This window comes from Tachysurus fulvidraco, chromosome 6, assembly GCF_022655615.1.
Source record: "Tachysurus fulvidraco isolate hzauxx_2018 chromosome 6, HZAU_PFXX_2.0, whole genome shotgun sequence".
NCBI lineage: Eukaryota > Metazoa > Chordata > Actinopteri > Siluriformes > Bagridae > Tachysurus > Tachysurus fulvidraco.
Genome location: NC_062523.1, coordinates 11,501,411 through 11,527,345, shown reverse-complemented (window position 1 = coordinate 11,527,345; position 25,935 = coordinate 11,501,411). Strand labels below are relative to the sequence as shown.

The 25,935-nt window shown below is 37.3% G+C and overlaps 4 protein-coding genes across 6 annotated transcripts; 2 read left to right on the top strand and 2 right to left on the bottom strand.

Moving 5' to 3' along the window:
* The first annotated feature begins 435 nt into the window (after nucleotides 1-435).
* On the top strand, nucleotides 436-3,435 carry mettl5 (methyltransferase 5, N6-adenosine). 2 transcript variants are annotated; one of them, XM_027164335.2, is made up of 8 exons: nucleotides 436-514; nucleotides 1,552-1,697; nucleotides 2,121-2,235; nucleotides 2,467-2,648; nucleotides 2,794-2,876; nucleotides 2,961-3,012; nucleotides 3,169-3,218; nucleotides 3,327-3,435. In XM_027164335.2, the coding sequence occupies exons 2-8, from the start codon at nucleotides 1,598-1,600 to the stop codon at nucleotides 3,366-3,368; spliced, it is 624 nt and encodes a 207-aa protein (XP_027020136.1). In that variant the 5' UTR covers nucleotides 436-514; nucleotides 1,552-1,597; the 3' UTR covers nucleotides 3,369-3,435. The 2 variants fall into 2 exon arrangements, with proteins under 2 accessions (XP_027020136.1, XP_027020135.1); XM_027164334.2 differs by having other exon boundaries at nucleotides 457-592.
* A 1,110-nt stretch (nucleotides 3,436-4,545) lies between these two features.
* On the bottom strand, nucleotides 4,546-9,191 carry klhl23 (kelch-like family member 23). Its single transcript, XM_027164330.2, has 4 exons — nucleotides 8,666-9,191; nucleotides 6,058-7,273; nucleotides 5,361-5,513; nucleotides 4,546-4,983 (listed from the first exon to the last, which is right to left on the bottom strand). Exons 2-4 carry the CDS (start codon nucleotides 7,262-7,264, stop codon nucleotides 4,673-4,675), a joined length of 1,671 nt encoding a protein of 556 aa, XP_027020131.2. The 5' UTR covers nucleotides 7,265-7,273; nucleotides 8,666-9,191; the 3' UTR covers nucleotides 4,546-4,672.
* Nucleotides 9,192-9,281: 90 nt separating this feature from the next.
* Nucleotides 9,282-17,663, bottom strand: phgdh (phosphoglycerate dehydrogenase). Its single transcript, XM_027164332.2, has 12 exons — nucleotides 17,431-17,663; nucleotides 16,872-17,023; nucleotides 15,191-15,256; nucleotides 14,993-15,047; nucleotides 14,711-14,809; nucleotides 14,470-14,602; nucleotides 13,757-13,905; nucleotides 13,309-13,461; nucleotides 12,803-12,941; nucleotides 12,409-12,536; nucleotides 11,400-11,619; nucleotides 9,282-10,706 (listed from the first exon to the last, which is right to left on the bottom strand). The coding sequence occupies exons 1-12, from the start codon at nucleotides 17,566-17,568 to the stop codon at nucleotides 10,552-10,554; spliced, it is 1,587 nt and encodes a 528-aa protein (XP_027020133.1). The 5' UTR covers nucleotides 17,569-17,663; the 3' UTR covers nucleotides 9,282-10,551.
* A 3,363-nt stretch (nucleotides 17,664-21,026) lies between these two features.
* On the top strand, nucleotides 21,027-25,759 carry cfap210 (cilia and flagella associated protein 210). Of its 2 annotated transcripts, none has more exons than XM_047814521.1 (9): nucleotides 21,027-21,401; nucleotides 21,990-22,198; nucleotides 22,642-22,815; nucleotides 22,956-23,161; nucleotides 23,316-23,472; nucleotides 24,231-24,370; nucleotides 24,753-24,993; nucleotides 25,105-25,269; nucleotides 25,354-25,759. In XM_047814521.1, exons 1-9 carry the CDS (start codon nucleotides 21,341-21,343, stop codon nucleotides 25,711-25,713), a joined length of 1,713 nt encoding a protein of 570 aa, XP_047670477.1. In that variant the 5' UTR covers nucleotides 21,027-21,340; the 3' UTR covers nucleotides 25,714-25,759. The 2 variants fall into 2 exon arrangements, with proteins under 2 accessions (XP_047670477.1, XP_027020132.2); XM_027164331.2 differs by having other exon boundaries at nucleotides 21,038-21,401; nucleotides 24,753-24,945.
* Nucleotides 25,760-25,935: the final 176 nt, after the last annotated feature.

The following is a 25,935-nucleotide window of genomic DNA, read 5'->3' as shown; positions in this document are numbered from 1 at the left end:
TTGGCCATATTGTATACAGTCCTTAGACCAGTAATAATACTATAAAATAAGCATTTCCTAGAAGTTTATTGTACAGTTTGGAAACATTTTTGCTAACTCACAGCCAAAATATATACATAACTAATTGTGTATGTATGAATGTTGTAAATGCTGTAAGATAGCTGGTAACTAATTTCTGAAATACAATTTCATAGAGCAGGAGTACCATATACATAACGTTTGCAAATGTTGTGATGCTGTGGGACAAGTAAAGGATTATCTTATATCTGTTAAAATCATTCAATTCCATATTTATTAGAGAAAGCATTTTAGTCAGAATTTACAACAGAAACGGGTTCAAATTTTACTTTATCTGATTTATGCATAAAAGGCAAGAAAAATAACACTGGATTAATTCAAATGTGTCAGGATTTTATTATTTAATAAGGACTTTTATTTTGATATTTTTCACTGTACGTCTAAGCCGGAAGTGAACGCAAGTTAGCGCAACCTCACTAAGGACTAGTAACTACTAGTAGGTATAGTAGTATGATGTTGTTTATGTAGCCATGATGGTACATGCTCTTGTTCTTGAACACTTCACTGTGTGAATGTAAGCGTTTTTATAAGATTATTTATGAAAAATTAAACTCAATGTTTATTTAGTTAGAGACATTCAGGAAGCTTTTTGGTGACCAAATGTGCTTTGTTTCTGTGTTAAGTGTGTAAGTGTATAAGTGTTGAGTGTTTTGTGTGTAAGTATTGAGTGTGTAAGTGTTGAGTGTTTTGTGTATAAGTGTTTTGTGTGTAAGTATTGAGTGTGTAAGTATTGAGTGTGTAAGTGTTGAGTGTTTTGTGTGTAAGTATTGAGTGTGTACGCGTTGAGTGTTTTGTGTATTAGTGTTTTGTGTGTAAGTATTGAGTGTGTACGCGTTGAGTGTTTTGTGTATTAGTGTTTTGTGTGTAAGTATTGAGTGTGTACGCGTTGAGTGTTTTGTGTATTAGTGTTTTGTGTGTAAGTATTGAGTGTGTACGCGTTGAGTGTTTTGTGTATTAGTGTTTTGTGTGTAAGTATTGAGTGTGTACGCGTTGAGTGTTTTGAGTGTAAGCGTTTTGTGTGCAAGTGCATCATGGTTTGTTGTAAACTCAAGCTGTGACTGGAATTGATTCATATATCACATTAGGATATTTACAACATTAATTCAGTATTATAGAATTATTTCTTAAAACATGCTTCCAGTTCCATTATAGTGGAGGTCAGGTTTTTTTACTAAGGAGAACCCCACTACTCTGCAAGTAATGATGAGAAATATCCGAATATATTACTCTAAAGATTAAAACTATTTAATTGAATTGTCCTTTAGGCTTCTAACTCTAATAGCCACATTGTAATGATCACCAGTGTGTAGTGTTTAATAAGTGAAAGTCATCTCAACCAGTTGAACATTGCATTAGAACTAGTTGCCTGCTTTTGTACTTTAAATGTGCTTCAACAGTCCCAGGTGCTCTGACCCAACAACCTTCCACTCTGATGTTGATATCCTATTTCCGTCTCTCTGAATCATCCTACAGGCTGAAAGAATGACTGAATTCCTGAAAGCACACCTTTAATATAACAATGAAACTGAAAGAACTGGAGAGTTGCCTTCAGCAAGTGGATGGATTTGAGGAACCAAAGATCCTCCTTGAACAGTATCCCACTGGTCCACATATAGCAGGTAATGATTCATTTACATAATTTGCTTACATAACCTTAAGACAACATCTAAAATAAAAAGAGCCCGTGTTATCTAGTTTATATATAGTTTTTAAAAGGTTTAACAAAAGTGTGTGATGGCCTGGAAAAGCTAACAGTGAAATGCTGACATTCAGAGTATAGAGTTCTGAAATCTACAAGTGATCTGAATTTTATTTATTTATTTATTTTTTGCATGGGCTTAGGCTCCAAAAATTAAAAAAAGATTTTATGATTACATTCGGGAGAATCGCAGACATTTTGAGAACCGGTATTAATATTGATACAGACCTAACTGAAACTTGTTAAGAGATTGCTATAGCATGCAGCAGTTAAAGAACTTGAATTATCACACTTGGATGTGAAAACATGTTAAGTATTCAGTATTGTATATTTTCTATTCCAGGTTGCATGCTCTACACAATCCACAACACATTTGATGACATTGAGAACAAACTGGTTGCTGATCTGGGTTGTGGATGTGGAGTGCTCAGTATAGGAGCTGCTGTTTTAGATGCAGGGTAAGAATATGAACTGAACCTTATGTAATGATTCAAAGTCTTAAATTACTTTATTACTTCTCCTCCTATTCTTCCTCCTTCTTCTTCCCCCAATACACACAGGGGAACAATTGCTTTAATACACTCTGTTTTTTGTTTTTTTGTTTGTTTTTTTTAGTATATAGTGTATAGTGATTTTTAAAATGTTGTCTTTCTTGTTTGTTTGTTTGTTTGTTTATTTTTACACACCAGACTCTGTATAGGATTTGACATTGACAGTGATGCACTGGAAATCTTCAAACAAAATGTGGAGGAATTTGAGCTGCCGAACATCGATATGGTCCAGTGTGACATCTGTTCTATTGGATCCTTATATGCAAAGAAATTTGACACGGTGATCATGAACCCACCATTTGGCACAAAACACAATCAGGGTAAGACAATACTGGAATCGTCTTATCATTAAATGTCTTCAGTTCTTAACATAATAATACAGTCAGTTTTTAGTCATGAAAAGTGATAATCAGGGATACCTACCCCTGAACACAGCTGTGTTTTTTTTGTTTTGTTTTTTTAAAGGTATAGATATGCAGTTCCTAAAGACAGCCCTGTCCATGTCAAGTGGAGCAGTTTATTCTCTTCATAAAACTTCAACACGAGATGTAAGAGGTTCGGGTTTCTTCTTGTTGAAGATATTAAATATGAAAATAGAGAGATTTACAGTGGGGTTTTGACTTTTTTTGCAGCACATACAGAAGAAGGCGAGTGACTGGAAAGTAAAAATGGAAGTAATCGCAGGTGATATCTTGAAATAATTATTATTTAAATAAAATTGGTTTAGTAGTTGGTCAGTAACAGTTTATAGAGTGATAATTTAGATAATGTGGATCATGTTACTGTATTAAGGTGTTTGAATTTGGCATAACGCTTTACCTGGTTTTTTTTCTTTCACAGAACTTAGGTATGATCTACCAGCATCGTACAAGTTTCATAAAAAGAAATCGGTAAGAATTCTTAAATATTTACAAGCCCTGCAGTTATTTAAAATGACCATTAATAACGTATGTACATTTCTCTGTTTAACAAAATATGTTTTGTTTTGAATGTTTTAGGTTGACATCCAAGTGGACTTTATTCGTTTTAGCCCAACTTGAAATCTGAGCTGAAATAAGATGTTGGTTTATGTTTTTTGTGGATATATTTTAAAAGGTGATGTTCTTATGTCTGTTGTACTGTTGTAAGTTTGCTTAGAAATTTCTACATATACTGTGTTTAGATCAGGGGTCCAGTCATATCCAGAAAGCGTCAGTGTAAGTGCAGGTTTTCATTCCAAACAAGCAGAAGCCACACCAAGATCAACTGATGCAGCTCCTGTTTTTCTGATTTGTATAAAAACTTGCTCTCACCAGCGGCCCTTTCAGTATAAGACTAGACTCCTCTGATCTTGATATCCATCCAACAATCCATTTTCTACACCGCTTATACTACTGGGACACTGGAATCTGGGGCCAAACCCAGGAGACTTGGAGCACAAGGCAGGGTACTCCTTGGAAAGGATGGCAATCTATTGCAGTGATCTAGATATTCATTATGCAATCTGAGAACTATTTTTTGTAGTTTATGGGGTTTCCCCCTAGATGGCAGTGATGGAACTGACTTTTCTTTACTACCTTGTCTGGTACTTGTAGGATTTTATTTTTTGAAGGTATGTGTTATATTTTGGATAAGAATAATGACAAGTTCATATAAAATTCCATAATCACACACAAAGACACTAAGTGTGAATTTGCTAAATATTTTATTTGGAACAGCAGTTTATAAAGGTGTGCAAAATGTCTTGTAAAAAAGTCATTATATAATCACAGTCTCAATTAATATACATGGAGGCACTTGATCTTAAGAAAAGTTTGCCATTTCTAAATGACCAATAACTTTTAACATTATTCTGTAAGTGTTTGTGCAGGTCTTGCTTTTTCACAGTACTAAAGTAGTGGGTCAGTGAATTTAATTTACAAATTATTTTTATCCAGTGTAAAGGACATCTTTTAGGCACACTAGGGTTTAATCTTATTTTGGAATTCTTATTTTGGATATATTGTGAGAAAATATAAGCGAGTGAGAAGTTACAGGTTCATGAAATTTATGCTTTCTAAAGTAAGTCTTTTTTCAGCATGTTTTTTAAATAAATTCAACAGACAGATTGAGCTTTTGTGAAAAATCTATGAGGCTAATATCCTAGTACGCATGTTAAGGTGTGTAGGAATGTATGCGTGATCATACTTTTTTATTTAAAAAATTTGTAATTGTCAATCCCATGTGTTGTAGCCTTGAAGAGGTTTTCAATATACAGTATAATTAGTACAAACTCTACAAATACATGACTTCAATCATACATGGCGAAAATAAGATTATGTATATAAATATAATGCACACAGGTTTAAGGGCATGAGCAATAACTCTATAGACAGACCACACCAACACAGCCGTGTGAGCGAGTGGCACTAGGTAGGCTCCCTACTATCTCCCAGCAGTCCAGTTCAGGGTCGTATCGCTCTATACTCTCCAAGTAAGTGCCCTTGGAGTAAGAATAGCCACCAGTCACATAAATGCACCCGTTTATTACTGCAGCTCCACACTCCATCCTTCTTTCCTTCATCATGGCTATCTGTGTCCATTCATCCCTGTCTGGGTCATAGCAGTCTGTGATGGTGCTCTGTCCGCCAACCAAGTAGAGCTTGTTGTTCAGTGACACTGAGCAAAGTCCATACTCTGAAATAGGAAACACAATGACTATGAAGTAGTAAGGTGAATTATACTTAAATTAATAAAACCCATGTAAGTCACTTTTTTTTTGTGGTTTAAAATGCATATGCATGCAGAATATTTTGTGCTGTGTGTTGGAGAGACCTTAAAAAATACTGTCATGAAATTACAAGATATGTGAATTATGAATAGAGTGTACAATTTATTACATTGTAGAAGAAAATGATTTGGCTATTAATATACATGTGCATATGAATGACTAAAACTGAAGTCATTTTTAAATGCTGTGCTTCTAATAAAATATACAGTGGATATTTAAAAAAAAAAAAAAAAAGGTTAAAATTGGGGTTGGGTAAGAAAGTGCATATGTGTAATTACCCTACCTGGGTGGGGACTTATTGTTGTAATGCTCCACTCATTGATGTCAGCTCTGTAAGTTTGTATTTTCTCATACGTGCAGCTCCCTCTGTATCCGTAATGACCTCCGGTCACATAGATCCTATCTTGCACCACACATGCAGAAGCATTTCCAACACCTTTAATTAGTAAACAACAAACCAGATCCATAAATCTTCAAAATCCTGTCACAAGTAATCATTTATTAAAGACATATTTGCAGGCTAATTACACAACAGCTGAATCATTTTATTGCTGCTTCCTTTTATAGACTTCCTTTGTGATTATCTGAGGGAGAGGCCTGTATGAAAAACTCGCTAAATGATAAATAATGACACGCTTTCGTATTTCTACCACTAATGTTCAGGAATTATAATCCTATAATTGGATGTATGTAACCTCAAAGAGGCCTGGGTTCTACATTTTAAGGTCATGTTTGATGACATATTATTGACAGAAACTGGATATGAGGCAGGAATACACCGTGAATGAAACATACACACAAATACACAGGCATCGACATCTTGGGGAAGTTTAACCTAGCAAATTGTCCTACTGGTATGTTTGTGAAAGGTGGAAGGGGACATTACAACAAGAAGAAAATCACACAGAAACTCTTAAAACGTTGTATACTTTTTTTCTTTTCTTTTTTTCTTTTTTTTTTTTTTTTAGCAGTTTTCATACCTTGTATCATATCTGCAACAGGAAACCATTTCTTTTTTAATGGATCATAGAATTCGGTCTCCTGAGTTGGGGCACCTCCTGTGTACCCGCCTATAACGTATATACAGCCATGTAAGGGCACAGAGCAGTGGTAATATCTAGCAGTGATCATAGCGCATCCCTCCGTCCACTCATCTGAGTCAATGTTGTAAATCCAAACTGTATCCAGTGCGTCCACTGTCTCTGTCCTGTATCCTCCTGTCACATAGATGTTAGAGCCCAGAAGTGAAACACTATAACTTTCTCTTGTGTAGTCAGGCATGTCTTTCCTTTGGACCCACGTGTTGCAAATAGGGTCCCATATGTGAATTTCTGACAACGGGTGCCAGTAATATCCGCCAATGATGTACATTCTTGATGTGAGATTCTTAATTGCATAAGTTCCACAAGGTTTCACAGACTGCCTGATGATAGATCGTATCTTGTGCTCATTACATTGTTTGTGCACGTCCAAAGCCGTCGTAAGATACGCGTCATCCACCTCGGGCTGAATACAGTGCAGTAGATCCAGAATGTTTTCTTTACGAGAATCTAGGTCAAAGGTCACCCACTTCACAACTGCTTCTAAAAGCGTCTCCTCCTTCCAAACGTTAACATTCTCAGCAGACAGAATAGAAACAACCTTTTTAAAGTCAAGTCCCCAAAACTCCTCTTGACATATTAGCTCTTCAAATCTGCTAAGCATAATCCTCAGTGCCTCACGCTCCAGCACAGGACAGACATGACACTCTGCAAATGTATGCATCCCAAGGCAGTTATCAACATCCAAAAACCGTATCAGGAACTCCTCACAGGCCGCCTTTACTGAGCTGAACTGAAGGAGGTCAGCTGCTTCCAGGAGGCTTTGCACATTAGCTTGAGTGATGCTCACTTTGGATGTATAAACATAGTTAACCAAAGCACTCATTATCTCTCCATCTATGGCAGGCAGGTTGATGATGACATTCAAGCGTTCTCTCATATCCGAGGTGAACATGACTTTAAAGTACGCACTACGGGCTGAAAGCAAGGCCTTGTGACAGTGAAACGTCTGTCCTGTACAACACTGGAGAGTGATGTCTGCAAAAAGGCCACAAGAGTAGAACTCCCAGAGAGCTCCCAGGGTTTCTGATGGATGAGCTTCGTCACAAAATTCATAAGTGTAACTTGCTCCATCCTTGGACGACATGATTTAGAACTGTAGTAACAGAGAAAAAAGAATGAGTTTGTTGTAATACATATTATCAGAATATTTGTAGACATATTTTACAGAATACAGCTACCAGTGTATGAAAGTACGGGACAAGAGCCCTCTAGATAAATGCAGTCACTCAACATATTTCGCTGTACAGTTGGGGTCATGACTTTATATACAGAATTCGCAAAATGTTAATAATTAAAAAGTAAAAATAAGGCGTATGAAAATTGCATTTTGTTTTTCATGTAGAGCTGCCATGAATTCCATATAACATGTTTACAGCTACTCCATCCAGGGTGTATCCTGCCTTGATGCCCAATGACGCCTGAGATAGGCACAGGCTCCCCGTGTCCCGAGGTAGTTCGGATAAGCGGTAGAGAATGAATGAATGAATGTTTACAGCTAATCCAAAAGACACAGAATTTACACAAGAATTTATACAAAATAACCAGTTCAAAAGTTTGTAATGTGATATTTTTGTGTATATGATTTGTGATAGTTAATTTGTGTTTTGTGATTTGTAATTGTCGTTTGTGTTCATTTAGTACTACTCTTCAGAAGCTGCAGATTTTTATGTCTATCCCAGAAGACAAAATATTTTACATTGAACATTTCTGTTTTACATTGAACGTTTTCCTCCATGTTCAAAAGATTACAGCCCTTTTTATTGCATCTTTTGTAATAATTGTGTACAAGATCCTCAGTTGTCCTTAGTGTGAAAAGATCTCAATATCATATAGCTGCAGTTGGAAAGGGGTCAGATATGCAGAAGATAGTTGTGTAGGCAAGACATCAGGACAAACAAGACTCATGTACTATCACAAAATACCAATTCAGTTAATATTTGTAGTTAACATATATTTAGTTATTTACATTATATTAAATTTTGCATTCTATATGGAAATCTCCGACTGTATGCCTAAATATTTTCTGATATATTATAGTTTTAATTTGTGTTCTCATAAACTGTATTTTGAGAGCTGCATTTTATTTCGTGTATTTCATGCATGTTTTAATTCTCATAGATGATTGTTTTCTCATCATTTTTGTCATTCATGATTATTTTTACATGCGATTTGTACATGTGATTAGTTAGTTACATGGATACATTAAAGGCATTCATAAATTAATTTATATGAATAGGCTCTTATACAACAATGTGTATTATACAATAACATGTATAATACACATGTTCCCACAACATGTATAAGAACAAATTAAAAATGCCTTTTCTCCTGTTCTTCCTTAACACCAAAATCAGTTTAGACTACAGAGGTGTTCTGAAATGTTCAGCTGCTACAACACAGAACACGATACCTTGACCTACATATTTTTAGGACAAGAAACACCTGCACAGAGGAAATCTGTATCAGAGCACAAATTCTAACTTACCTGAAGTAGACCAGTAGATTGACACGGATTGTCTTCTTAGATTAAAAGAGATTTAAAGAGCATGATGTGATGCATGGACTGAGCTCCTCGGATCTCTCTCTCTCTCTCACACACACACACACACTCACTCTCTCTCTCTCTCTCTCTGTCTGACGAAGAAGACAGATGGCCCCTCCATTTAGACTCCTATTTTGGTATCTGTGTATAGTTGGAGAGGCCAGCCGGCTGTCACATGGCTATACACAATCTCGCAGATAAATGTCTGCCCTTAAATAAAACACATACTAAATAACGGTATTAAAAAAACCTAGCATACACCATTCCTCTGCTCCCATACACAGCAAAATCGGATTTAATTTTAATTCATATACAGCAGTTTTTGTGCTGGGAAAAACAATGAAATCAAAGCAGTGTGTTATTTCGCACACAACATTGCTCTGGCTAATCCCTGTACACTGGCATTATGAATTTTGATGGGATTATCCTATTGTCCCCCTCACGCACACAGCGCACTGTAATGAAAAAAATAACCCAGCAGTTTCCATAGAAACAGATCTTGCTCTACAAAATCTAGCTTTTTTTTTTTTTTTTTAAATAAATTCCATAAACACAAAACTATTTTTCATATTGTTTTTAATCATTCAAAATCCACATTTCATGAGAACAAAAGAGCTTGTTATTGGACTATTTAGTGTTAAACTTTTTTACATTCTAGTAAAACGTATTACAAAACTGTCAGATGAAATGTAGTCGTGCAGTATGGTGATTTTATACTCATCACATCAGGTCTATCAATTAAGTGTAGAGTTAAATCAATTGTTTATCTTCATTAAGGGCTTTATCATAGTCAGGTAAATCCTGAGCCTATCCCAGGCAGGAAGTGGGAATACACCCTGGCAATCTTTCACTCACTCATGCATTGGCTAATACACTTACAGCTTGGGTCAAATTAAAGTAGCCAATTCACCTACTGCTATGATTTTGTGAGGTGGGAGAAAATGAGCGAACTCAGAACAAACCCAGATGAAGGCAAAGAGAAATACAAAATATCACCGCTGGTGACTTGATCTCATAATATTACTCAGCAATGCTAACAGCTGAACCATGGAGCCATAAGGACTTACAGGAAAATAGAGTTTAGGATTAAGAAAATCCTGTTTTGCAGAGAAAAAGAGTCAAGCAGCGTAGTGATTTTTCTACTCCAACACATCTATCGAATCGGTTAATACCAGTCTGGGGACACTAGGTATCATCCATGCATTTGTTTATTAGTTGCTTTTCTAGAAAAATATCACTGCTTGCTATTGTCAGTAGCAGTTCTACATAATGGTTTAGAAAATTCAAATGTAGCTTACACACACAGCATGGAACCTAAATTATGCTTATGAAATTATATCTATATTGCACTAACACAGGGACTAAACCATGGTCCGAGTACAATGTCCTGCACATTCTAGTGTATTTCCTGCTCCCAGCACTATTTCAACTAGTTGACAGAGTTGAAGGGTGTGTTAGAGTAGGGAAAACACTAATATTGTCCAGGACATGGGAAATTGCTCCTGACAAACCCACCCCCGATTTGAGCAAAGGTAAAATTATTCCTCCAAGATACTTTCAAATAATATCCTCCTAGAGCATTCAGAAGCATATTACCACAACCACATCATTTCAATACATTTACTTTCTCACAACTGTTCTTGTCTATACTAATTGCACCATGTTACAAATGCAAAAGAACAGGTTTGATTAAAAATGCGGGTGTATTCCTTCAGGAATGAGCTAGATCAATTATGTTGGGTAGCCCCAGGACTAGAGAAATACTTTCGAATACTTAGATATGTAAGAATGCTACAGATGATTCCCACAAACATGCAGTTAGCAGGAGCTTATACAGTAAGTTGTGCTGCCTCTTTCACCAGGGGCATGAGAGTGCTGAAGTCTTTCAGCAGACATGAAACCCCCACACAATACCAATGATCTCCACCAGAGGTACTGGAGGCACTGAAGTGATCAATCTCAACACCTGCTGCTGCCAGCACACCTGAAAGAGTCAAAAATAAGGTGCATTGCTGATTTAATATTAGAGATGAAAACATTATGGCTTTTCACACCTAAAATAGTTAACACTCGCTCATTCCTAAATGTTCTTATTTGCAGTTTCAAAAACTATGACAGGTAAAAATACAGAAAACTTCGAGTTAAAATAATGACTTGTTTTGCACTTGCACATCCACCAAGACACACAAATTACTTTAATTTCTTCCTTCCTTCTTTTTTTTTTTTTTTAAATCATATCACACTGGTGTCTTCGCAGGGCAGGCTGTCATCAGGTCAATCTGACAGATCAGGAGCAATGTCAACAAGTATGGTAGGCTTGACACTTTGCTGATCTTTAATAATTAGGTATAAAATTTAAGGGCAGGTCTGCTTATTCACAACACACTGGGTTTTTGTGACTGTACAAAGTATGTGATATCAATTCCTGATTGGGTATCTGTTGCTAAGCATCTATCTACAATGTGCAGTTAAGAACAGCAGTGCTAATCCTGCTTTGGAGCAGGGTTTCATAATCATGGGTAAAAGGCAATGCTACGAAACGTTGCTCTACCCAGGGTGAGGTTAAGAATGACAATGAGCCAGGGTTAAGCACAGTGTGAAAAACCCTACACAGTATTAACAGTCTTGGATAATTCAGCTAGGACCCAATTTATTTAACTGATCTCAGATAACTTACCAGTAACAGAAGGCAGGAGCTGAGGACAAGTTGCTGCCCTGAAAAACAAGAGGTTTCCAGAGAGAGCCACTGGCTGTCTGAATACACTGCCATTCATCTCCAGAAGAACTGGTACTGCGGTCTGCACCGTGCCCAAGGCTTTATAAACACTGCCATTTACAGAGGTCTCCAACGTGCAGGTGGCTTTAGATTCATTCCCATCAAGGTGATCTTTTTTAATCTGTTGAAAGATTTCATGTGGAATGTGGCTAAAATTAAACATGTGATTAAACATTCTCATAGTAGGAAATGAGATGCCAAATCCAGAGCTTTTTTTTTTTTTTTTTAAGTAAATTGAAGTGAATACAATTAAAAACTTTTCAGAAACACTGATGCAATTGTAGTCATGTGATGCAGTCATGGCCAATTCAGATAAGATGGCAGGTGACACTGGACACAATTTCTTTTGTTAACTCTCCATTTTGAAAGCCTTGTTAAAGATTAATTTCAGGTTGCACATACTCCAGATTGTTTTTTCTTATATATAAAAGAAACAATAAGTAATTATAAGTAAATAAACGGCAGGTGGAAATCACGTAGGTCAAAGCATCTTACATTTTACACATGCACAGTAAAGGGGCGTAAGGGTTTTCAGACGTTTCATTGTGGATGACAAACTTTCTGAAACCGACTGAAAATGGTAATGTGGACGCGGAGCGCAATTAGCCAAAAATGCCATTTTTAAATGAATCGGATTAGTGTAGACGTATTCCTAATCAATGGTCATTGCCTGCTAGCTGTGTTAGTTTAAAATTTCAGGGCAAAAATAAAGAATCAAATCCGTCACTATGCTTGTTGTTCCTGACGTTTTGAAATACCCAAGTTAGATTTTCTACAAACCAGACTTTAGGCATAAAATACTACACTTTATTCACTTATGCAGAACAATATAAAACCTAAGCCTACAAGCCTTATGGACCTGCTTCCCAATAGGACAGCCAGGAGGATCATGTAGGGAACAAGTCCTTACTGTCATTCCTGTCTCTTCCGCTAGCGTGAGAGCATTCACCAGATTAAGGCCGTTCTTAGAGCTTTCAGCCAAAAGTCCAACAGCAGCAGCTGAGCTCAGGAGCTCAAGTGATTTCTTCAAACATTCACCTGAATGAAAAAATAATAAAACACAGTGATCAGACCCTTTCCATCCTGATCTTCAAGACAGTATAATATGCTAAAGGAAGAGGTTGACTTTTTCTTTGAATTTCCATTTTATTTAAAAAAAAAAAAAAAAAACATTTAGTATATCTTTATTACACTAGAGGGTGATAAGCAGCTGCTGAAAGAACATGGTACCACTTGGGTACTTTAGAGCTGTAATCAGTATCCTGGTGTTTCATGTTAGGTGTACATTGGTGCACTTGGCCCACCTTGAGTAATGATGTTGACTTTGTCATAGGGCTGTTTAGTTGTGTTGCAGACCTTCAGCAACTTGCCCAAGGCCTCCCCCAGCCTGATCCATTGCTGTGACTCAGGGGTAAATGTGCTAGCCAGAACCTGTGCATTCACCTGTGCATGCAACAGGGAACTATTACACATGATGTTAAAAGATATGTAAATATAGTGCCATACTTTATATAAAGAATTGCATTTGAAGATCCTTTGGATTCAGCCTGGTTCACTAGGAATTTATATCATCAAGGGACATAATCAACCATCATGGGAAACATAAAACGTATTAAACCATTGGCTGATGTTTTCACAGGGCTTAAAAGCATGTTAGACAGATACTGTATGCTTTAGAGACACACTGTGCATCTGACTTAACACTATTAAAAATTCTGTATTAAAAATTCCTAACAATATGTGTGTGATTCGATTTACATTTTCACATTCCAAATTTAATATGGTGCTATTGTTTTAGGAAAAATCTCACCGCTCCCACTAATGCTGTCCCTTTGACCATGTCCACAATCTGCAGTGCAATGTCTTGGCCACAGCGAGCCTGGGCCTCCGTCGTGCTGGCTCCCAGATGCGGGCAGCTGATCACATTAGGGTGGTTCACCAGGGCCCAGTCCTTGGGAGGCTCCTAAACCAACATCACACATCACCAACACTTCTCTGTATTTCCATGTCGGCTTTAATATCCATGAAATATAGAATCAAAATTTTTACCACAAAAGGTTAAGTTTTAAAAACATTATAGATTGCAGAGTTTTACAAAAAGCAGTTTCACATCTTATCTAGTTGCTAGCATTTCATTTATAGGATAATAAGTTGTACACAAATTGATAAAGCCCATATAATGGAAGACTACACTTGGGTTACATTGTTTAATCTTATAGCAGGGAAGTGTACTAATGCTCCTTAGGTCAAGGCCTCACCTCTACAAATACATCCAGACCTGCTCCTCCACACTGACCAGACTCTAGAGCTCTTAGCAAAGCAGCTTCATCAATGATCCCTCCACGGGCACAGTTTACCACCTTCACACCTCTCTTACATTTCGCAAATGAGGCATCATTCAGTAATCCTGCAATCAATTAAGGTTGAAAGACAGATAAAGAGAGAATAAGCAAATGAGATGAGGAGGAGAAAGAAAAGTGCATTTTTTTCTATTTAAAAAGACATTAAACAAACTTATTTAAATGTATCTCTTTAAGCGCTACTATGTAAAATACCCAAGAACATAATCCGTAGTGAAACAGACTTTTTCCATCAAAATAAATTAAAATGTTTACCAGTTGAACTACAAGGCAAAGAATCCTCTGCAAACTAAGCCAATATCAGGTGCAGACAACAATTAGTACAACATGCTGTATTAGGTGTCTGTAGTCATCATGTCATTATGTTTAATTAAATTCTTTAAAAAGAAAAAGGATATTTAGTTATAATTCTCAGTTTTTGAATAACTAGAATATATTCTGTAACCTATTATGTATTATACTTACTGCTATAATAATAATGCTCAAATGCCATGAATGTCAGTGTAAGCTAAATAAAGGTTGCTATTTTAGTTTAGTTTGTTATATCTGATTATATTTTTATACCTAGAATTATAACAAAGCTTCTCCTACCACCTTAATGACACTCTCACCTGTGGTGGAGGGCATGAGAGGCGTATGCACGGTGATATAATCACACTGAGGCCACAGCGCCTCCAGAGACATCTGCTCCACCCCCCAGCTCTTAGACACCTCTGGGGGAGTAATGGGATCATAACCGATGGTCTGGCAGGAAGAAAAATATATGCCACATCACTACACTGCCCTTGGACAATGCATAACACCCTTAAATAAATCTCCAACAGAAAGATGACATGGAGGAGCTCATTATACCTTCATTCCAAAAGACTGCATTCTAGTGGCCACCTCTTTCCCGATCCTTCCAAGACCAAGTATACCAAGGGTTTTGCCGTACAACTCTGTACCCATGAACTGCAAAAGCAACAAGACATTCATTAAATTGCTTTGAAAGCCTGAGGCATAATGTGCCCAACGGATCCGATCTCATTAGTGATGACTGAATGAACAGAGAGGACACAAAATGTCTGTAATTAAACATCCCACATTGCTCAAACAGAGCTTACACAATTCATGGCAAATTACTCATGCCAGCACCTTTTTACGATCCCAGTTTCCTGCCTTCATCGACATAGCAGCTTGTGGAACTTTTCTACAAAAAAAAAAAGATTTTCAGGCTTACATTACATACATACATACATACATACATACTGTGTGTGTAATATATATATATATATATATTTTTTTACGGATGTTTTTATTAGTAGCCCTGTTTACTTGTGCAAGAGGTCTTACCTTGATAAACTAATCACAAGGGCACAGGTCAGTTCAGCAGCACTAATTGTGTTGCCACTTGGAGTGCTGTAAAATTAATAACATACCCGAACATCAACTAGATGCCTCAAAAGGAAGTATAAACTCTCAGTGGTAAGCATAGACACCTGTATAATATTGTTCAGTGGCATGTCCAAAATTATTCATACCCTTCTCAATAGTCAATAGAAAAGCCTTTATTGGCTATTACAGCAATCAAAGGCTTACTATAATTGCTGATCAGATTTTTGCATGTCTCCAATGGTATTTTTGCCCATTCATCTTTAGCAATGAGCTCCAACTCTTTCAGGTTGGAGGGTTTCCTTGCCATAACCCTGATCTTTAGCTCCCTCCACAGATTCTCAATCGGATTTAAGTCAGGACTCTGGCTGGGCCACTGAAAAACATTAATGTTTTTGTCTGCTAACCATTTCTTCACTAATTTTGCTGTGTGCTTTGGGTCGTTGTCGTGCTGAAATGTCCACTGGTGGCCAAGGCCAAGTTTCTCTGCAGACTGCCCGATGTTGTTCTTGAGAATTAGAACACGTTTACTGTGATTAGGTTCCCTGGTCCACCAGCAGAAAACCACACCCAAAACATTAGGTTTCCACCAACAATTTTGATAGTGGTCTATTTTGATGGTGTTCTTAGGGTTGAAGGCTTCTCCTTTTTTACATCAAATGAAAGCTACATAATTGTGGCCAAACAATTCATTTTTTGTTTCATCTGACCATAAAACAGAAGACCAGAAGCCTTCTTTGTCCAGATGAGCATTTTGCAAAGGCCAAGCTGGATTTTGTGTGCCTTATCTGGAGAAGTGGTGTCCTCCTTGGTCTGCGTCCGTTGAACCCAGTGGTGTGCAGTGTCCGTTGTACTGTCTGCCTTGAGATGTTGCCACCAGCAGAGCCCGGATTCATCAGGATGGCCTTAATGGTGATCCTTGGATTCTTTTTTACCTCTCTCACTATCCTCCTGGCCAGCTTCCAACCACATCCTCAGATTTTTCACAGTGCGGAACATCTTGAATTTTTGAATAATACTTTGTACTGTAGCCACTTGAACTTCAAAACATTTAGATAAAAGGTCTTATCGCCCTTTCCTGACTTGTGAGCAGCCACAATACACCACCACAGGTCCTCAGTGAGCTTCTTTGTCTTAGCCTTGACCATCCACAAACCAACAGCAGAGGGCTTCTGTTTTTCACCTGATGAGTTTATTAAAACAGTTGTTCCCAATGAATCAGGGTAATTAGTATGCTTTACAACAGCTTGGACTGGTATAGATCTTTGGATTTTCCCATAGACTGTGACAGTTTGCAAAGGGTATGAATAATTTTGGACATGCCACTTTTCATTCAAATGTAAATAAAAGATGAGTAATATTTTTTCCACAATGATGCCTCTTGTTCTGTACATCGTACAAGAAAAAGCCACATTTCTGTCTACTCAATTCTATAAAAGGAAAAAAAATAATTTCCCTTATTGTTTTATACCCAAATTATGTATAGCTAAAAAAAACTGCTAATATACATTCAGTACAAATGAAATCAATACTCAAGTAAACCTGAGTGTTAGTGTTATTATGAGGCATATTTCAGTACAGTGAAAGTCAGGGCACGAAAAGGTAAAATGTCAGTATTAATCCCAGCTAATGCTTTCATTACTTCATGACAATGATGCCTTTCTTGGTGGCCGCGTCCACGTCCACGTTGTCCACGCCGGTTCCGGCTCGTCCAATCAGCTTCAGGCTCCCGGCGGATTCAATGACGTCAGCACTCACTTTAGTAGCTGACCGCACAACCAGACCATCAAAATCCTAATAATGATAAAGAGGAAAGTTCACTATGACATATGGCCAAGGGTTAGTGGTATGGGTGATGCAGTACTCTGAGCTTCTTAAGAGAAGTAATCTACAGCAACAACAACAACAACAACAACAACAATAATAAATCCGTGCAAAATGTAATAAGTGTTGTGTGGGATTTTATTTTAAACGCACGCGCTAAAGAAACCATGCAACTGCGCATGCAATAGGGAGCGAATCTGTATGCAAGGCGGCTCTGTAAGTGTTGCTGATGTTACATCAGACTCTGTGGAGTGGAGGAGGTTGCAATGGCGGATAAACAGGCTTTGGGAATTAACAAAAACATGGAATATAATCTATTGAACATAGACCTTGAACATAGTAATAAAAGTCAAACATGTAAATATAAAACCAGTTACCTTAATCTGTGCTTTCAGCTCATCTTTGTTCATATTTGTTCTTTCAGTGACTTCAATTCCATTTTCTTGCAAAATCTTCTTGCAGCACGGATCCACACTTTCGCTTATTAAAACGCGCTTGATTGCAACCGGAGCCATTTCTCTAATCTTGCAGAACTGGAGCTTCTGGGCACGTGTATGTATGTGTGAAATGATTTTGCGTCTAGATGACTGGGATGCATGGGGGAGGTCTGAGATTGTAGCCACGCCCCTAACTCAAAAAACACCAGCCAGACTAGAGAAGTTGACTGGAGGTTGACTGACTGGTGATGTTCATTACACCATGAATCACGTGATAGATAGTGAGACAGAAAATAGTATCTGTGAGATCTAATAAAAGGCACTAATATCACATGCACAATCAAAACTGTATGGACTGCAATGGCCGACACCAAATACACACTCTTCCAATTTTACATCCATGTCTACAGCACCATCATATCAAACTGTTTACATGCTGTTTTGCACTGTTTTTGCTCTTTGCACATGCTGTCTCACATTTCAGTTGATTGCTGTTTTGCACAATACTTTACAATACCTCATGTAACTGCTGCTATAATACTAATGTGTTCATTCTAGTATTTCTGCACACGTAATGTTGTTTGAACATACAATATTTACACTGGCAGGTGCTGTTTTTGTGTATTCTCTCGTGTGTCTTTTGTCTCACACTGCGTGCACCAGGTTGTACAGATGCACTTTATGTGACTAAGACTAACTTACTAAGTCCTTATAGCTCTGTCTTTGTTTTATGTAGCACCCTGGTCCTGGGGAAACGTCTCATTTCACTGTGTACTGCAACAGCTATACATGGGTGAAATGACAATAAAAGCTTTTTGACTTGACTTGACAATCAAGTATATGACAAATTAGCCTAATGAATAATAGTGAATAGTGTTTCCATGTCATATGTATACACTCAAGATTTCATTCCATTACCAACATGAAAAACACAAAATGTTTGTTAAGATTTATAATTCATAGGGTTGATCAAGATCAGGTCAGCAAGATTGTTCTTGGCCATAACTAATGTTCATCACACAGTGGAGATGAAATAATGTTTCTCCTGGACCCACGCTACAACATACATGTACAACACAATCAGAATAATAGGACATCAGAAAGTACAATATCAACAAGGTGAGCAACTCCCAATGTCAGACATTGTGACTATCCCCATAACTAAAATCACAAAACATGCAACTTTACAAGAGCGGCATTTCACTAGACACTGAACAAGGTTTTTAGGTGCAAAGTGATATTTTAGCTGCCAGTATTGTAGATTGTGCACAAAGTGTCAATGTATTGTAAACAGTGGTAGGTACCATATTAATAATTAAATCATCAGTATAAAATTACTTAAAAGATTTGCAGTTCTCGTTCTGAATGTTATATTTATTTTCTTTTATAACTCATATGTTTTGCCCTTATCATATTTGCATATTAACAGCTTTGGAAATTCCATTTTTCATATTTTGGCCTCATTAGAAACAGATTGTCATAACAAGACTTCTTTCTTTAGTTGTTTTAATTAAAACTGTTTTCTGTTTCTTTAAGCTGTCTCAAGTCTTGAGATGTGAGCACTGCATTAATTAAACTAGTTCTGCAAGATGCTCCCTATTGTGTCTTGTACAAAGCCTTCAGTCTACAGCATTCTGTGTTACTAAAAATAATCTAGTGCAAGTTGAGACTTTGTGTTATTGTGTGAAAGACACTTACCAAAAGGAGAATTTGCAGCAGAGTAAAAAGGCAAAAAAAAAAAAATTAACTATAAAGGAACAAAAAATATTACTAGTTGAAATAAGAGGAAGAACACCAGCATACAGTTAATTGTGGTTTACAATAGGCTTACTAAAGTTAATCTAGACCTAGATCTTATTTCACTGTCACATAGTGGAATGATGTGAAATGAGCAGCAGACGTTAATCCAAACAGATAAATAATTTCCTTATTTGTAATAATATTACAAAGATGATTAGGTATTCAATTGTGATGTTTTTTTTCTCAAATTGTAAATATTCTCTTGTAACTTTTCTCTCTCACTCTCTCTCACTCATTTTCTACCGCTTATCCGAACTTCTCGGGTCACGGGGAGCCTGTCTATCACACCCTGGACGGAATGCCAACCCATCGCAGGGCACACACTCTCATTCACTCACGCAATCACACACTACGGACAATTTTCCAGAGATGCCAATCAACCTGCCATGCATGTCTTTGGACCGGGGAGGAAACCGGAATACCCGGAGGAAACCCCCGAGGCACGGGGAAAACATTCAAACTCCGCACACACAAGGCGGAGGCGGGAATCGAACCCCCAACCCTGGAGGTGTGAGGTAAACGTGCTAACCATTAAGCCACCGTGCCCCCTGTAACTTTTCTTATTTAATATATTTTTGCACTTTGAATATTCATCACAGTCTTCATTAGTTATTAGTTAAACCATTAGTTAAACCATTAAAAGTTCTAAAGGATTTGTTCATCATCACTTGATCATTCAAAGGCTTTATCCTTGTCTAGCTCACAGTGAATCTTGAGAAAATTGGACCAGGTAAAAGAGATGTGAGGAGGCACCACTACACACTGTGCTACTCTTCTTAGGTCATCCTTTGTTATCAAAAATAATCTTGTTTACATTTGTAAACCATTTTATATGAACTAGAAGTGTTCATATGTACTATGATTTATGTTCCACCATTGAAAGTCACCATTCACTTAGTAGGAACACCTCAACACCTCCACTTCTGTGCAGTTATCCAATCAGCCATTTGGCAGCAAAATAATGCACAAAACCATAGAGATGTTGTTCAAGAGATTAAATTAATGTTCATATGAAAAAATCTAAATGGGGAAAGAGGGTGATCTCTCTGACTGCTGTGTCATGATTTTTGGTGCCAGGTAGTTGGTTTCAATATTACAGAAATTGCTGATCTCCTGGGATTTTCACACTGATGTGAAAGCAAAAAACACAGAGTGACAAACAGTTCTGTTGGTGAAAAAACTTTGTTGATAACAGTCAGAGAAAAAATGGCCAAATAGGTTGGACAAGACTTATAAATTAGTATTAAAGTAAACACTGTATGTATATTAGTGCATATGCGTGTACTGTATGTGTATTTGTGTGTGTGTGTGTGTGTGTGTGTGTGTGTGTGTGTGTGTGTGTGTGTGTGTGTGTGTGTGTTTATGTGTATTTGTGTGTATGTATGTGTATTTGTGTGTGTGTAATTGTGTGTCTTTATATATTTGTGTGTATGTGTGTGTATTTGTGTTTAATTGTGTGTATGTGTGTAATTTTGTGTATTTGTTTGTGTGTATTTATGTGTGTGTGTATTTGTGTTTAATTGTGTGTGTGTGTGTGTGTGTGTGTGTGTGTGTGTGTGTGTGTGTGTGTGTGTGTGTATTTGTGTGTGTATGTGTTTAATTGTGTGTGTGTGTGTGTGTGTGTGTGTGTGTGTGTGTGTGTGTAAATAATATGATATTATGATAATTTTTATCCTTTATTTGTTTTTGTTTTTTTTATAACGGTTATCAGTTTGCATGAGCTTAGATGGTATTCCATGATGATGTATTGATAAATCGATACAATCTAAGCGTTTTTAGTGATTTTTAGATTCAGATGTCTTTATGTAATGTACTCTTGTGCTTGTTTGCTCTGCTTGCGCTTTCCGTGACGTGTATGTTCATGGTCTCGTGAGGTTGCCAGTGGATACCGAGTGGTTTGTAAACCTCGTTGCTAAGTAACATCAAAAGTCGGATAGAAAACGCTTGGTAGTGTTTAAACTTCTTCCTAGCACAAGAGAAATAAATAAATAAACGTTACATGCCATGTAGAACTGTCTTTTAACGTGTTTAATTAAAATAAACGTTTAAAATGTCAGTAGCTTCTGCGTCTGTTGTGCAGTACGGACGAAGAAAAGGGTCAACTAGAAAAGGTGAGTGAACAGACACATGCTAGCGTAGTTAAGTTAGCTAACCTGTTAAATTAGTGCTACTGTAACTTAACCAACCTGTGGCAATAGACCGCAGTCTAATTATTTATGTTATTTATTCAGACTATTTCTTCATAGTTATTATGGCATGGTTACTAGCTGCATTATATAACGCTAGTTTTCCCTAAATGAATGAATTCCTGCTAGTTAGCAATATAAGTTAACATATTTGTCTGTTCAATCAACTATACAAACTTTGTAAGATTGTAGCAAATAAATTCATTCGTTAACACAGTTTAATTCGAATTAAAAAGATGTTAACACCCTAACATCCCTCATACCATTCAATCTGCTGTGTATAACATAGAGCAATGATGTTCTGATGTAGGTATTTAAAAGTGTCACTTATATATGTATTTACACTACTGGAGAAAAAATGTTTAAGTCTCCTTCAAAGGAACATTCAATGTTAACGCCCAACATTTGGTTTTATTCTTTTTCATTGTTAAAAAGTGTATATAATTAGTAAGGCCCTCACAAAACCTTTTGTAGTTTACACCTTGACCTACAGTACATGTTATTCTCCAACAGTTAACTCAGCAGAGGTGAACACTAAGCCAAATTCACCTGTAGACCTGCGCAGAGTGACTGTGTTGCCCACATCAGAATGGAGACGTATCCAGGATAGTGTGAATCGTGTGAACAAACAACATGAACGTCTCATTGCAGCTGCAAGAGAGCGTGAGGCCATGCACCTGCGCTCCAAAGAAGTTGTCAAAACCTGGCCTAACACCATTGCTGTAAGTCAAACATCCTCAGCTTCGCTATAATATTAACTATGATATTGAGAGAGTGTCTAGCACGTAGGAGTGTCTCAGCCACAGCAGCAGTGCAGTGCGGTTTGTCACAAAGACTGCACTAATTGGCCACTTGTTAGCCACAATGACATTGTTGTTTTGTCTTTCAAGCATACAGTGTAAGATTTTTGTGCACAATTTGTGTTAATGCTTCCATGTTTCTGACTGCAGGGCTCACAAACTGTATACAGCAACAAATGGGCTACAGTTAATAATTGAATAAGTATAAAGTGGGATTACCTAATACAATTTTCATTGATTGTATGTTCGGAATATGTGCAGTAATGAGCTGCGTAGGAGTAATGTGTATATCCATGTATCTAGAGTGCAACAGATCGAATAAATGTTCTCTGTAAAATATCCATGCAATGTTCATGCATTTTCAGGGACAACGGCAAAAGAAGCTGGAGTCAAAGAAAATTAGAGACGACATTGAAGAGGAGGAGAAAAAGCAGATGGACCTAGAGGAAGAAAAGTTTCAAGAACTGAAAAGAAAGGAGGCGATAGAGAGGGCAAAAACCCTTCAGTACTATCAGATTGACAGAGTGAAAGGATTTCATGTTAGTATATTAATATTTTTAGTTGAATTTCTTAACATGTATTTCAACACATATACTCTATGCAACATCATATTCTATGTGATTTCTTTCACAGAAATATTGTGTTAATTTTCTTATTGTTAAATTAATTTGTCCCACAGAGTGCCTTGTTGATGTCTGAAGTCCTAAAGGAGAGGGAGGCCCAGATTGAGCTAAAGAAAAGAAAAGAAATTGCCTATAAACATGTAGACAGAGAAATCTTGGCCATGATTGCACACAAAGATGCTCTAGCTTTACAGCAGGAGTGGCAGAAAGAAATGGAGAGGAAGCAGAAGTGTCTTTCTGTTGCTGAGAGTTTGAAACAACAGTAAAGTATCAGATAAATCAGCATAAGTGTAATATTAAATGCTATCTTTTACACAGAATTAGTCTGCATTTTGTGATAATCACAGTTAGTAACATATTACCTCTTGCTGCCCAGTGAGGAGCACATGTGTTCTAATAGTGTTCTTGTTTATTAGGATTAAGAAGCATGAGCAGGCAAGAGAGGAGGAGATAATGAAACAGAGGAAAGAGGCAGAGGAACTTGAGCAGTTCCAAGAGCTCTATAAAAAGGAACAAACCACATATGAGCAGAAGAAGCAAGAGGAGAAGAGAAACATCATGAAGACTTATCAAGTAATCAGTTCTCAAACTAGGGGGCAGCAATAACAAAAAGGTCAATTTATGAAATTTAGAGTTGGTCAAATATAAAAACAAACAAACAAAAACCTATGGGGGTTGGGGGTTCCATTCCCTCCTCTGCCTGTGTGCTCACAATTTGCATATTCTCCTCCTACTTCAGGGGTTTTCTACCCAAGTCCAAAGACATCCATTGCACCTTTAAAGTGTTTGTAGTGTTTGTAGTGTGTGTGTGTGTGTGTGTGTGTGTGTGTGTGTGTGTGTGTGTGTGTGTGTGTGTGTGTGTGTGTGTGTGTGTGTGTGTGTGTGTGTGAGCACTTCGTCCAGGGTGTCCCCCAGTTTGTTACCCAAGTCCCCTGGGATAGGCTTCAGGTTCCCTGTGAGCATGTGTAGGATAAGCTTTACAGAAAATGGTTGGATATAATGAATATCATTAAAATGAAATATGTGGCAACTACATATCACACTCATGACCAGCCAACCCCAAGTTAGCACATCCTTATTAGATGTAATTTATCGCTCGTACATGCCAGTGAAAGTTATTTTTTCTTAATTGTATTAATCATATTATGTAATTGAATACTGATCAGGAAGCAGAACTGCTGGTGTAATGCGCATATATACTGTCAATATTGTGATACTGAGATGTGTCTTTAAGCATAATGATATTTTTGCCATCTTAACCATTTCTACATTGCACTAAAATAATCTTACTACTTACTTTTTTCCTGTATTTTTTTGTAATCTTTATTCAGGAACATCTTACTAACAAGAAAATCACCCAAGCGGCTGAGGCTGAGAAACAAGAGTTGGAAGAAGAGAGACAAAATCTTTTTGTAAAGGCTAAAGGAAAGATGATGAAACTAAGGAAAGAAAAAGAGGCAGAGATGTTCAGGTACTCAAAATCTGGATGCTTTGAAAATTTGTATTTCACACTTAAAGTTATAATACCGCTTTTAAACCTCAACTTGGTACCGTCTCTCTGCCCCTTGGTGTATCAGATGCTTTTTGTCAGTCATGGCTGCTAGTTTTGTGAAGTCAGGGCTCTGTGCAGGCATCTCAATTTCTTACACTCCAGCCTTAGCAAATCATGTCTTCATGGAGCTCACTTTGTGCACAAAGGTATTGTCATGCTGGAACAGCTTTGGACCTTTTATTTTATTAATGAATTGTAATGCTGCAGTATACAAGACATCCTAGAAAAAAGCTTCAAACGATGATGGTCAGGTGTATAGTGTACCACTGTATATTTGCTTGATTATCATTTATTGAAACAGAGAGGTTCAGAGACACAGGGAAGCCCTTGTTGGCAAACTGGCAGCATATCACCAAGAGCAAACCACCAATGAGGAAGAGCTGATCTCCAAGGCAGCTGCAGAAGCTCTGGCCAAGCAGGATAAACAACAGCGTGAGAAGGAAGAGAAGAAGGCAGCCATGTTGAGGAGCATTGCTGAACACAGAGAAGCAGTGGTAAACTCCAGTTTTGGGAACATGTTAAACTTTAATGTGTCGAAAACAGTCAGTATTTTTCTTTTAATGATTTGATGGTTTACATTTCAAATGGTTCCGTTAATTTGTTATTTGGGGGGTATTTAAGCATATATTTTTTCTCCATTTACACAATTTTAGCAAAAAGAGCTGAAGTTCAAGAAGCAAGAGGAGAAACAGAATGCTATCAAGATGCTTAATGCAAAGAAAGCATTAGACATCATTTTCCTTCAAAAGCAGCATATCAAAGCCCAGAAAATGAAAGAGGCAGCCAAAATGCTACAAGACACTCATGTCCATCAGATGGTAAGTCAATTCAGATTTTTACCTTAGTTTACATAAAGACTATTTAACATAACTACATTTCTGGTCACGTTTCTTTGCATCTAGGCTGAGAAACACACACAGGAGCAACTCATGAAAAACCAAGAGCAGGAATTTGAGATGAGGAATGCAGAGCTCATTGCAGAGGAAGAGAAAGAATTTCAGAAGTATACCAAGGATGTGATTCAGAAAGCTAGCGAGGCTCAGAGAAACACCTCCCTGCTGCACAAGGCCTCAAAGAAGGGCATTGGTGGAGGACTTGGTCCTGTGTTTGGAGGTGTTACACCGAGTTATCTAGTTCAGGATCTATCAGGGGTTCAGCTGCCCAGTTATGTGCGCAGTAGTACTCAGGGCATAAAGGAACTGAATGAGACTACTGACATTCAGGAGGCTAATAAACGGCTGGGATTTACTTATATATTGTGAGCAGTATTGCTGATTTCATGGAAAATAAACAGAACTTTCAGATGAATTCAGTGTCTGAGTATTTATTTAATGTTTGTGTGTTTTTTTTTATTTAAAAGAGCATTATAAACTTTTAACAGTATAAACTATTCATTCTGTATTGTCAGGTGAATCTCAGTTATGTTGAAAACATTCTCAAGTCTTCCCTCACTAATCCAACGTAAAGGATCTTTTCTGAAGAGG

What these genes read in the sequence shown, in the direction of transcription:
- mettl5 (XM_027164335.2), top strand. Translation starts at nt 1,598, where the DNA reads ATGAAACTGAAAGAACTGGAGAGTTGCCTTCAGCAAGTGGATGGATTT. An exon ending in GCTGCTGTTTTAGATGCAGG is followed by an intron (nt 2,236 to 2,466) that starts GTAAGAATATGA and finishes TTTACACACCAG; the next exon opens with ACTCTGTATAGGATTTGACA. An exon ending in TGGCACAAAACACAATCAGG is followed by an intron (nt 2,649 to 2,793) that starts GTAAGACAATAC and finishes GTTTTTTTAAAG; the next exon opens with GTATAGATATGCAGTTCCTA.
- klhl23 (XM_027164330.2), bottom strand. Translation starts at nt 7,264, where the DNA reads ATGTCGTCCAAGGATGGAGCAAGTTACACTTATGAATTTTGTGACGAA. An exon ending in TGTTGCAGATATGATACAAG is followed by an intron (nt 5,514 to 6,057) that starts GTATGAAAACTG and finishes TACTAATTAAAG; the next exon opens with GTGTTGGAAATGCTTCTGCA. An exon ending in AACAATAAGTCCCCACCCAG is followed by an intron (nt 4,984 to 5,360) that starts GTAGGGTAATTA and finishes TTCCTATTTCAG; the next exon opens with AGTATGGACTTTGCTCAGTG.
- phgdh (XM_027164332.2), bottom strand. Translation starts at nt 17,568, where the DNA reads ATGGCTCCGGTTGCAATCAAGCGCGTTTTAATAAGCGAAAGTGTGGAT. An exon ending in AAAGGCATCATTGTCATGAA is followed by an intron (nt 15,257 to 16,871) that starts GTAATGAAAGCA and finishes TTAATTTTACAG; the next exon opens with CACTCCAAGTGGCAACACAA. An exon ending in CGGAAGAGACAGGAATGACA is followed by an intron (nt 11,620 to 12,408) that starts GTAAGGACTTGT and finishes ATCTTTCAACAG; the next exon opens with ATTAAAAAAGATCACCTTGA.
- cfap210 (XM_047814521.1), top strand. Translation starts at nt 21,341, where the DNA reads ATGTCAGTAGCTTCTGCGTCTGTTGTGCAGTACGGACGAAGAAAAGGG. An exon ending in AAAAGGGTCAACTAGAAAAG is followed by an intron (nt 21,402 to 21,989) that starts GTGAGTGAACAG and finishes ATTCTCCAACAG; the next exon opens with TTAACTCAGCAGAGGTGAAC. An exon ending in CCTGGCCTAACACCATTGCT is followed by an intron (nt 22,199 to 22,641) that starts GTAAGTCAAACA and finishes ATGCATTTTCAG; the next exon opens with GGACAACGGCAAAAGAAGCT.